This window comes from Molossus molossus, unplaced genomic scaffold (genome assembly GCF_014108415.1).
Source record: "Molossus molossus isolate mMolMol1 unplaced genomic scaffold, mMolMol1.p scaffold_m16_p_5, whole genome shotgun sequence".
Classification (NCBI taxonomy): Eukaryota; Metazoa; Chordata; class Mammalia; order Chiroptera; family Molossidae; genus Molossus; species Molossus molossus.
The window spans coordinates 27,690,783-27,702,932 of NW_023425388.1; the positions used below are offsets into that span (position 1 = coordinate 27,690,783).

Genomic DNA, 12,150 nt, shown 5'->3' on the forward strand with positions numbered 1-12,150 from the left:
TATCCTTATATATCATTTTCACTAAGAGTACTTATTTATAAATACACATATTTAGATGCTTATCTCACAGTTATTTAATTACTGAATCCATAACTAAAACTAAATACTCTTCTTTCAGATAATTTTTAAGGATTTTTTTTTTTCATTTTATAATACAAAATATACACTGAATGTATTTAGTAAAATCTATTTACTGTAGGTCCAGGTCAAGACCTCGTCTGCGTTCTCATAGTCGAAGCAGTGAAAGGTCCAGTCACAGAAGAACCCGCAGCCGATCTCGGGATAGAGAACGACGTAAAGGCAGAGATAAAGAAAAAAGAGAAAAGGAAAAGGATAAAGGCAAGGACAAGGAATTACACAACATCAAACGTGGGTAAGTGGGTATTTTCATGAACATTAAGTAAATCTTAAACAGTGTTGATTCAGTGATTCCACAGCTGTGTTCAAACTGGATTTTCATTCTTGGAGGTTTTTCTTAGATGAACAAAGAGGAGCATACAATAGGGAAAGAAGAGGAAATAAAAATATTTATCTCAGATTTTTACTATGATGTCTATTTCTATTTTTATTTAATACTTATATAACAAATCTTAGAAACACAAAATAAACAGTACTATTAAAGCTTAGTATATCAGTAAAGGAAAATTTGCATAATTCTTTAGGAAAGTTCTATATTCAACTTTATTTATTATGAATATGAGTTTTAAATTTGAAGACTACTGAATGATTAAAGATGTCTATAAAGATGTTAAAAAGGATAAAAGTGAAACAAAGGGAATGCACCATGTGATTTACTATTGGTTAGGCCCCTTTCTCTAAATTTTTTTTTTACCCTCACCTGAGGACATTTTTGCATTTATCTTCAGATAGAGCCAGGGGTCAGGGGGACAGAAGGGGGAAGAGAGAGAGAGAAACATCGATGTGAGAGAGACACATCGAGTGGTTGCCACCCACATGACCCCAACTGGGGCAGGGACAAACTACAACAGAGGTACGTGCCCTTAGTGGGAACCGAACCCGGGACTCTCTGGTCCATAGGCTAATGCTCTAACTGCTGAGCAAAACCAGCTGGTGGTTAGACCTTTTTCAATATAAAATGGGGACTTGGTCAATATTAAGGTGTATGTGTGTGTTAGAGTGAGTGTATGTACTTAATAAGACCCAGAATATATTTTTTCTGGAATTGATACTATTGAAACAGTTATTCTAGCTCTGTCCATTTGGAGGGTGAAATTCACTTATAACTGTTTATTAAATTAGAAGCTGTTAAAATGAAATAGTTTTGGTTAGTAGCTTAAATTACAGCTTCTTAATGTGTTTTATTCAAAACTGACATTGGGATCTGTCATTCTATGAAGTAAAATATCTTGGAATGTATCCCCTATGTCAGTCTTTCAATACCTTGCATACATTCACTTTAATACTTCAATTAAAAGTGTTTATTTTTAATGTATCAATCAGATTTCAGTGTTAAATTTAAGAGATTACCAGGATCTTGATTCTATGGAGAATTACGTTTATTAAAGGATATGGAACTCTTCTTTAATCCTTTTCTTTTCCCAGTTGTCTGTGTGTTTATTTTTTATTTCCAGATTTATAGTGATACGATATCAATTTGCCTAGATTGTTGACTTTTACATGTTGGTTGAAGTAATAAATTTGTGGTGGATTTTAGAAGAGGATAACATTATTATGTAACTTTCTTTTTCCTGATCATCCCGCAGACATTAATACAAATTGAGTAGTTGTGATCCTGCAAAATTATGAGGTCAATCCTTTTCTAGTTTTAAGGATTGTTGAATATTATAGGGGAGGAGATAGGGTTGGATATCTGGCTATGAAACTAGAGATGTCTAGTTAACCAGAGTTGGTAGAATGTAATGAGGATGAGAGAGAGTATGGGGAAATCTATTGATAAAGGGAGAAAGTTGGGAGAATGATAGATTTGAAGAAAGAATGTAGAGAAGATGTCTGAGACTGGAAAATATGGGCTGGAAGGATGATTAGATTATGTTGATCAAGGAACTGCCTTGCTTCCATTTTTTTTCCCTTTTGATTTACACTTTAGATATTATATGACTATGAGAAGTATGACTATGACTTTTAATGGTCATTATTTTTGCTTTTCATCTCACCAACTTTTAATTTTTAGAGTAATATTTTCACAGTTGTGTAAAATTGATATTACATAAAACATTTTTTTGTGAATTTTAAAGGTAAGAAAAATTAGAGTATGCATAAAAAATGGAGGTCAGGTGGTTTCAGGAAAGGTCCTCATATGGTGATGGTGATATTAATCTTGAGGGTCTGAGCCAGCTTTATAGGTTAGACTCATTTTTTCACTCAGAGTTGATGGTGTTCAAGGGACTGATTCCTGGATAACAGGTTCACAAGACTATAATGTATTTGTCATTATTTCTTACATCTCAGCAAAGGGAGTGAACAAGGTCCAAATAAGAGGGGTCAGTTGAAGGGCCCTGGGTACTGATGCCAAAAAGTTATAAGTAGCTTGATTCAGTCATCTCCATGATTTTAGTAGACAGTAGTAAAGGGTGGTGCTATGTCAGGGTGCATTCTCTCCTGGTTAATGCTGAGGACATAAATTCATACCTTTTGGTACAACCTGAAGTCAGGATTTTTGAGGGGGTCATTGTATACATTTAATATGGTAGTATTTATTTATTATTTTTTCTTTATTGATTTTAGAGAGAGAAGAAGTGAGAGGGAGAGATAGAAAGATTGACGAGAGAGAACATCGATTGGCTGCCTCCTGCATGCCCCCCACTGGGGATCAGGCCCACAACCTGGGCATGTGCCCTGACCAGGAGTTGAACTGGCGACCTCTTAGTTTATGGGTCAACACTCAACCACTGAGCCACACCAACTGGGCTAATGTGGTAGTATTTGTATATGTATAGATGTACCCAGTTTTGTTCCAAAAATAATTTATTTTTTTTTTAAAGCTTATGTGCTTATTTCCTAAACCTAATTTTTAAGCCATTCAGGGCAGAGAATGTGTCGTTTACTCTTTTGTCTTACTTAGAATACCTAATGTACAAGTTAGTTTTTAATAAATATTTATTGGTTATTAATCAGTTATGCTCACTTGTTCAGTCAACAGTGTTTAAATACCTTCTATTTGTCAAGTACTGTTAGGTAATAGGGACATAATGGTATTTGAGGATTTCATGTAGGTGGCATAAATAAGCATATGTAGAAGGACAGATATATAAGTAATTACAGTGCCATCATATGAGTTAAGATGCTTTGGTCATAAGTAACAAAACCAGGGACATCAAAGCTTTTTGTAAAAGCCTAGATAGAAATAATTTAGGCTTTCTAGGCCATATGTCTCTATTGCAACTATTGAACTCTGTCCTTTTAGCACAAAAGCAGCCATAGTTAACACTAAACGAACATCATGGATGTGTTTCAATAAAATCTATTTACAAAAGTTGACAGCTAGATTTGGCCCAGGGGTTGTATTTTGTCAATATCCGGTTTAAGACATAAGTACATTTATTTCTAATATAACATAGTTTGGTCATAAGGAGACCCAGACCCTTTTCATCCTTACAATAAGCCAGTCTCAGCATGTTGGCTTTCATCTTCAGTCTTGACACATTCTGGTTGAAAGGTTTTTCCATGAACTTATTAAGTTGGTTGATCTAGACTAGTCAACATGTCAGGGATGGTCTCTCAAAAGAAGAGATGTTTTATACATTGAAGGAAGAAAGAGACAAGAAAGAATATTCCATGCAAAATGTACTTCATGTGGAAAGACTTGGAGGCAAGCAAGGTAGGTATGGCATAGTTGAGGAATTGAAGTTTTATGAAGCTTGATTTAGAGTAGAAGAGAAATAATGATGAGAGATGATTATTGGAATACCTTGTAAGTTATGTCAAGGAGTTTGGAATTAATTCTGAAGGCAGTGGGAAGCCAACAGTGTTTGAAATAGAGTTATGATGTGATCATTACTATATGAGGTAAGAACAAAATGCTTTACTTAACAGTGGACATAATAATAATAAGCATCTAACATTTAAATACATTTTTAAGTATCAAGAACTTTTCTAAGCAATTGACATGCATTATCTCATTTAATTTCCATAATAACCTCATGAAATAGGAGCTTTTATTACCCTATTTCTACAGATGAAGGGTTGTGGTCATAGAGCTAGTAAATGGGAGAGTTAAGCGATTCAACTGTGCCACAGTGCCTTGACTCCTTAGCAGTACACTGTCCTCACTTCTGTAGTAATCCATAATTATTGATGATAAGAAGTAGTTTGGGATTAAGTGATGTATTACTGCTTAAACTTTCCTAGAAAATAGATAAGGAGAACTGAAATAATTTTTTATGCCTTATGTTTCTCTGATCAGGCCAGAAATTTGTCATTAATAAAAGATTCCTGCCCTGGCCGGTTTGGCTTAGCGGTTAGAGCCTCAGCCCGTGGACCAGAGAGACCAGGTTCAGTTTCCTCCAAGGGCATGCACCTGGTTGCAGTTTGTCCCCAGCCCTGAATGGAGTTGTGTGGCTGGTGACCAGTTGATGTGTCTCTCTCACATCCATGTTTCTCTCTCTCTCTTCCTCCCTCTCTCCCTCCTGCTCTATCTGAAGATAAATGCAAAAATGTCCTCGGGTGAGAATAAAAAATAAAAACAAGATTCCTTCTTTTTTCCCCCTCTCTTCCTTTCTTACATTCCCACACCAGCTTTCATCTGTTTATTTAGAATTATATTTAATTTTATTTAATAAACCCACAAAAATTTTCTAGGCCTTAGTTAAATTTATTTCTATGATGGTTTCATCAGCTGTCTCTTTCCAAATAGTATATAAAAAAAAAGAACACATGTAGGTAGAGAAAAAGAACAAAAGCTTTACAAACAATTTAATTAGGACTTATATATTACTTTATTGTGATTGTACTGTAGATAAAAGGTATTTTAGCTTGTACTAAATAACCTATATGTTTCCTCACATAAGAGAAAATAACCCATTTTAGACTAAAAATGCGGAAAGCATATCAACAGAGGCAACATATACTTTTGTTCATAGGACTTGCTACCTCTGAACATGCAGCTGTTTTGAATAGTATCTTTTTGAAAAGTGTGTTAGGTGTTTAATTTTGGGAAAGTTAAATTGCAAAAATTAAAATTTTTTCTCATTTTAAGTCATTCACAATTTTTTTTTTCTTATAGGATAAGTTATTCTCTTTGAGTCTTAATTTATTCTTCTGTTAAATGGGGATAATGATGTTTCAAAAGCTATAAGTATTAGAAGCAGTGTGTATAGAAGTACCATGTAATAATCATACTTTATGGATATGTTAGTTATGGCTTTGACCTTGACAATGTTCCAGTGTCTTCAGTTGTAGAGTTTCATGTAATAAATTTCTGTTGATGAGGTTGATGAGTTTTTTCTTACCAAGTGCTTGGCAGAAGATGTGATTTGGGAATGCTGGACCCTTGGGTTTTTATAGCAGTTACATACTCTTAGAGCCTGTCATATTTTTCCTTACCTCTTATTTCTTTATGCAGCAGGAAGTCATTTATGCTAATTTACTCCTATTTGCATATAGGTTATAGAGTTCTGTGGTGCAGTGTGTGCTTAGAACTCCTTTTAAGTGTCTGTTTGGATCAAAGCAGGGCTGTGTGATAGCTGTTGTCTGACACCAAGCTGTGTGGTGTTGTTTTCATTAAACATTTATCACACTTCGAATGTGACAGCAGGCAACTTTGGGCCAGGATAACATGTTTTCATGCAAAATTTATTGAAAAAGATGAGATTTTTGTAGAGATCTTGTTGCTTTTCACCAGTGGCAAAGGGTAAATGTTTGGTTTGAAAGAAGTATACTTTTAACTCGTGTCATTGTTACATGCAAAAAAAAGCTTCCTACTGTCAGTGTTATTAAGTAGGTAAACAAATGCATCTTTATATAACTGTGTGCACTGGCTTTTCTTGCTTTTTAAAATAAAATTTTTACAATTTCTTTGTGAATTGAATGACTACCTTAACAGTGCCTCATTATGTTGTTGGGTATTTTATATTGCAGTGAAATTTACCACTCAGTATTTATTGTATAGGGTTGAATATTTGTCACTAGGTATTGGTTTTGTTCAACAAAAACAATCTGTAATTTTCAAAAAGGTGAGGTCAAGAAAGGGAATCTAACATAACAGAAAGAATACTCAGCAAAAAGAGGAGTCAAGAGTTTCATAAGTTCTCCCCCAGCTCACCACCTTTCTCTTATATATTATGTCAGTACATTTTAATTATACCAGAGGTTGCCTGATGGGAGTTGATATGAATTATGCCTCATAGAGCATTACATGGCATGAATTGTGGGCTCATTGTTTCTTTTTGTGGTTGCCTGACTATGAAAGACCTTGGAATGAGAAAAGGTACTTTTACTTTCCTTTTTGATTCTACTGGAGGCTGAAGAATTACAGTTATATGAAGAAGTTAGGGAGAAAATGAAGGTAGTCTCATGCTGGACTTTTTAGTAAGTTTTATCATATGGACTATCAAAAATTTGGTGGGATCCTTTTCAAGAGGTATTACAAAAATTATGTTGGAATTAACATTCAGGAGTAAAAGGAGAAACGTGAATTGTGGGTGAAGGAAAGAACTTTGTCTTAGGAACCATATTGATGCCACATAAACCTTCAGATTCTGAAAAATTGTGCTTTGAAGCTGTTAAAGGATAATTTTTTATTTGTTTTTAAATTTTGTTTTTATCGCTTTTTTTTAGAGAGAAGGGAGAGAGAGATACAAACATCGATGTGAGAGAGAAACCTATTGGCTGCTTCCTGCACATCCCCTACTGGGGTCAAGCCCACAACCCGAACATGTGCCCTGACCAGAATTGAACCAGGACTTCTCAGTCCATGGGAGGACACTCAATCCTCTGAGCCACACAGGTGGACAAAGGATAATTTTTTTTTAAATCCTCACTCGAGGATATTTTTCCATTTATCTTCAAATAGGGTGGCGGGGGGGAGAGAGAGAGAAACACTGAGGTGAGAGAGACACATCGACTGGTTGCCTTTTGTAGGACCCTGACCAGCGCATGGGACTGAACCACAACCGAGGAACAATGCCCTTGGCCGGAATCGAACCTGTGAGTCTTTGTTTTGCGGCTCTAACCAGTGAGCCAAACTGACCAGGGAAACCTTTTTAAAAAATTATTTTTGTCCTGGCCAATTTTGATTCTGGTCAAGGGCACATACCTTGGTTGCAGTTTGGTCCCTGGTCCTGGTTGGGGTCGTGCAGGAGGCAACCAATCAGTGTCTCTCTCTCTCACATCGATGTTTCTCTCTCTCTCTCTCTCCCCCCCCCCCCCACTCTATCTGAAGATAAATGGAAAAATATCCTCAGGTAATGATTTTTTAAAAAAAGGTAAAACCATGACTCATAAAATATATATAAACACACACCAAACGTATTATTTAAATCATTCATTAGTAGTAATTAGTGAGATGTTACCAGTAGCTCAAAGAAGAACATATATGTAGACCACCAGGTATATGGGACACAAAATTGCTTAACAGACCCAAAGCTGACTTTTTCCACATGGGGAGGGAAATTAGTTACAACTCCACCAGACAAAATTAATTTGCTTATCTATAAAAAAAATCACTTGTATTGCTATAAATTATCTGTAATTTGTGGAATTAAAAAATACCTCAGACAAAACAAGGTGGAAAGTTTGAGATAACTTGGAAAGGCACCCTGGACAGGACTTCTAGTAATCTTCTTTGTTCATCTCAATCATTTAAAATTTTTCCCAACAGAATAAGTTATTCTTTTTGAACCTTAAATTTAGGGGTCAAATGGGGATAATGATAATTGAAAAGTTGTAAATATTAGAAGCAGTGTTTGTCAGTAAGATCTCAATAAATGGTAGTTATTTTATTTTTTGTTAGTAACACCAATTTAATGACTGATTTCTTATGACTACTAGTTTCTCAGCGATCATTCTTTTTAATTTTTATTTTTGTATCTTTTTTTTTTCTTATCCTCACCCGAGGACATTTTTCCAATTTTTGTTCAGATAGAGTGGGAGGGAGGGAGAGAGAGAGAACATCGACATGAAAGGAACACATCAAGTGGCTGCCACCCACACAACTCAACCAGGGCCGGGGACAAACTGCAACTGAGATATATGCCCTTAGTGGGAACCGAACCCGGGTCTCTCTGGACCGCAGGCTGACACTTTAACCACTGAGCCAAACCGGCCAGGGCTATTTTTTGCATCTTTTTAAAGGCAATTGCCTGAGCCTGAAATACTCTTTCATCTCCATCTCTTCTGCCATTTCCATTTATCTTTTTGGGCCCACTTTAGATGACACGTCATGAAGTGTTCCCTTCCCCTCACTAGTGTGCCCTGCAGTGAGTATTTTTCAGATTATTTATATGTAATCTGAATAGAAAACTTCATTATTTTGTAACTAAAATTTTGTGATTGCCAGATTATGTACACCTTATTTGTCTTACTCAACATTGTATTTACTTGGATCATAAGTACTCAAATATTTCTAGAATAAATAAATAAATGGTGGTTTTAGAAGTTGTTTCTAGGTAATAAAATCTAGCTTTTAAGTATTTAAAAAATGATAAAACTGAATATTTGTATTAGGAAAATAACCAGATTATTTCTGCTATTCATGCCTGGTTTATGTGTGCATGTGCACACACGTATACATGCACCACCTCTATCAAAGTCTCCAGACTCCATTTCTTTAAAGTTTGCATAGCTTCCACTACCTTTTTTGTACCTTAAGTATTATCAAGCATGCTACAAATTAATATCATTTAGCACCAGTTGTTTAAAAAAATTAATGTCATTTCTAGGATTTATATTTTAAATACTGATTAAAATTTCAGTTCTCATTGATAATGGTTCATACCTACTCTAATTTATTTCAGGATCTTAATTGGTATGCTGTGTTCATTTGGTACGTGGTTACAGGGCAAATTACTAGACTTAACTATACTATTATATAGAGATCTTTTTCTGATGACCTTGCTGTTTGTCTTCAGTTGCGTTATATATGGCTTTTGTAAGATAAAATATCTGTACTGTTGTCAGAGGATGCAGAGGGATTAAAATTGGGGTGCCAGCCAAGTCTTTTATCCTCCTAAATAAATAAGCAGTTTCCCTAAAAGCTAAACTGTTGCTTATGATTATTTATTGTAGTTCTTATTTTTACCTCATTATAAAGCACCTTGAGTATCCCAGATACAAATGATGATAATCCACATAGAAGCAATTTGTTCAGTGTTGTTTTTTTTTAATTCTAGTTTTATTTCTCAAAGGCTTTTTTCCCAGTGTAGTGATCATTGCTGTGGCATCTTCAAATAGAACAGGTTGGAATAAATCTTAATATATGGTTGACATGTTAGACAAATCTTGGTCAGTACAAGTAGAGAAGCAGAAGCTTAACCTCCTTTGATTAAACAGCAAAGATTGGGAAATAGATATCTAAATGATGATTTATTTTTATATCCTAATGTGATGTTATAGATAGGTTTAAAGTGGCTGGTTTAAATGTTTTTAATATCCTAGTAAATGGAGTGTGTATAGCCAGCTGATAGGAATAACATATGTTTCTTGGGATAGATGTAGTTATGGGGTACACTTTTCCACTAAAGCAGAGTAAGTTGTAATACATTCTGTTCATGTAGGTGTTGTTAACATATCTTAGATTTCAAGCCATTGAAAGTATATAATAAAAGAAAAACTCCAGATGGTGTCATTGGGGTTAATGCTTTTCATTTTAGTACTAAGGATATTGTCCTTGGGTTCTGAGATTGCATATAACCAAGGAAGATTGGGATGAATTTCAGTTAGAGATTGCACCTTGTGAGTATGAACACAAAGCCTTTTCTAAATGCTGTTACATATGTGATGATCACTAACACAGCAGGTGCAGTTAGGGAAGTGCAATAATGAATGCTGTTATTTTCATTCTTTCTGAACTCCTAGAGGAGGTTTTGAAATGGCAGTCTTTGGCCCCTATGGGTATGCCAGCCTATGACAGGCCACCTGGAAGTAGATCGTGAAAATCAATTTGGTTATCATGTTGCAATCTTAGCTTCTTTTCATAAGAAAGAAAAAGGAAGGCATTTCACATTAGAAAAAGAACATAGTTGATATAGAATTTTAAAAAGTAATGTGTATTTGGAATAAGCCAGAGGTAAAACATATATTGTTACTACTTAGAAATAAAATCCACTCAAGAAAAATGATGAAGGACAAGGGTTCAAGAAAAATATATTTATCATTCAAAGCTGTCTAGGCAAAGAAGAGTAGTTCTTTTGTGTAAATACAGAATTGCTCAAATTGTAAGTCACAATTAGATTATTTACTCTTTAAGTGAAGATCTTTAAATTTCATTCATAAATCAGTAGTATTAGGGTCAGTAAATTTGCAGCTGTATAGCTAATTTGAAAAATTGTCAAGGCTTAAACTAAGCCCTAAGCAATTATACTGATATTATATCATAAGATATGTGCTTCTGAAGCTAACAAAGCAGTGTCTGCTTAAAATATTTACCATTGATACGGTTTTAGAAATTTTCATATACATTTTTTCTATATTAGTTATTGAGATATAAGTTGCATGCAGTAGAAATATAATTCTATGAGTTTTGACAAACCATGGTTACGTATTTCTCATCACCATTAAGATATATAAAGTATTTCTATCACCCCTTTTTTCCTGTACTCCATGTGCATCCCCTTCCCCCACTGCCAGCCCTTGTCCAACTGAAAAGTTTTACATTTTGTCAATATTATATAAATGTAATCATACAGTATGTACCCTTTTATATATAGCTTCTTTCACTTAGCATAATGCTTTTGAGATAAATTTAGGCTATTTATGTATCAGTTTGTTCCTTTATATTGTTAAGTAATATTCCATCATTGTTTACCAGTTTAAGAGTTAGAGAGTATATTTTTCATTCTATAGTGTGTAATTTTTGTGTTATTTCTTCCTTCAGTGTTTGGTGAAGTTCACAAATGAAGCCACTTAATGTAAAGGTTATTTTGTGGATGTAATTTTTCTGATAGTTAATTTTTCTAATAATAAGACCTATCAGATTTCTATTTCTTTTTGTGTCAGTTTTGGTAAGTTATATTTTTTTCCCCTAGGATTTTGTTCATTTCCTCTAAATATTCTTTTTTTTTTTTTTTTTGCATAAACATTTTTATAAGATTCTGTCAGGGTTTTCTGTATATATTATTAATTATGTGGTGATCACGCTTTTCCCAACTCAATATCAATTATTTTTGCTTTCTTTTTCTTAATCGATCTTATTGGAAATTTATCAATTTTATTAATTTTTACAACCAAGCAACCTTTTGCTTTGTTAATTCTTTGTATAACATGTTTGTCGTCATTAATTCTTATTATTATTCTAATTATTTTTTTTTCTTTTTAATTTCTTTTGGTTTAATGTACTGTTTATTTTCTACCATCTTGAGAAGGATATTTCGCTTATTTATTTTTCTTCTTTTCTAATATATTTATATAAGGTTATGAATTTTCCTCTAATCATAACTTTAGGTATATCCCATAAGTTTGGCACATAATATTTTCATTATAATTTAGTTCAAAATATTTTCTAATTTCCATTGCACCATTTCCTTTAATTTCCAAATTATTTAGAAAAGTATTACTTTGTTTCCAAATATATAAGCATTTTCTAATTATCTTTATTATGTTTAATTTTAAAACTAGCCTATAGTAAAAGCTGACTTTTTGTGGTGGACAGTTATATGAATTTTAACACATGTATAGATTCATGTAACTACTGTAATAATCAAGGCATTGAACAAATTCATCACCCTCCAAAATTCCCTTTTGTTACCTCTTTGAATATACACTTTCTGGCCATTCCCAGCACCTGGCAATCACTGATATGTTTTTTGGCACTAAATGTTTAAAGGTGTATCTTTTTGAAAAATGTTATATGAATGAATCATATAGCATGTACCTTTCAAACTGATTCCCTTCCCTTAGCATAATGCATTTGAGAGTGGTTCAAGTTGTGGCAAGCTCAACAAATCATTCTTTTTGCTGAGAAATATTCCCTTGTGCTGATGTGCCACTGTTTAGTTTTCTACTTGATGAAGGACA

At 33.9% G+C, this 12,150-nt stretch overlaps 1 protein-coding gene across 1 annotated transcript in view; it reads left to right on the top strand.

The window, feature by feature from the left end:
* The window catches only part of RSRC1 (arginine and serine rich coiled-coil 1), a 295,687-nt gene that overhangs the window by 31,550 nt on the left and 251,987 nt on the right, over positions 1-12,150 (top strand). The window contains exon 2 of the mRNA XM_036242873.1: positions 200-373. Coding sequence (XP_036098766.1) covers positions 200-373 — 174 coding nt within the window. The remainder of the gene's footprint in view (positions 1-199; positions 374-12,150) is intronic.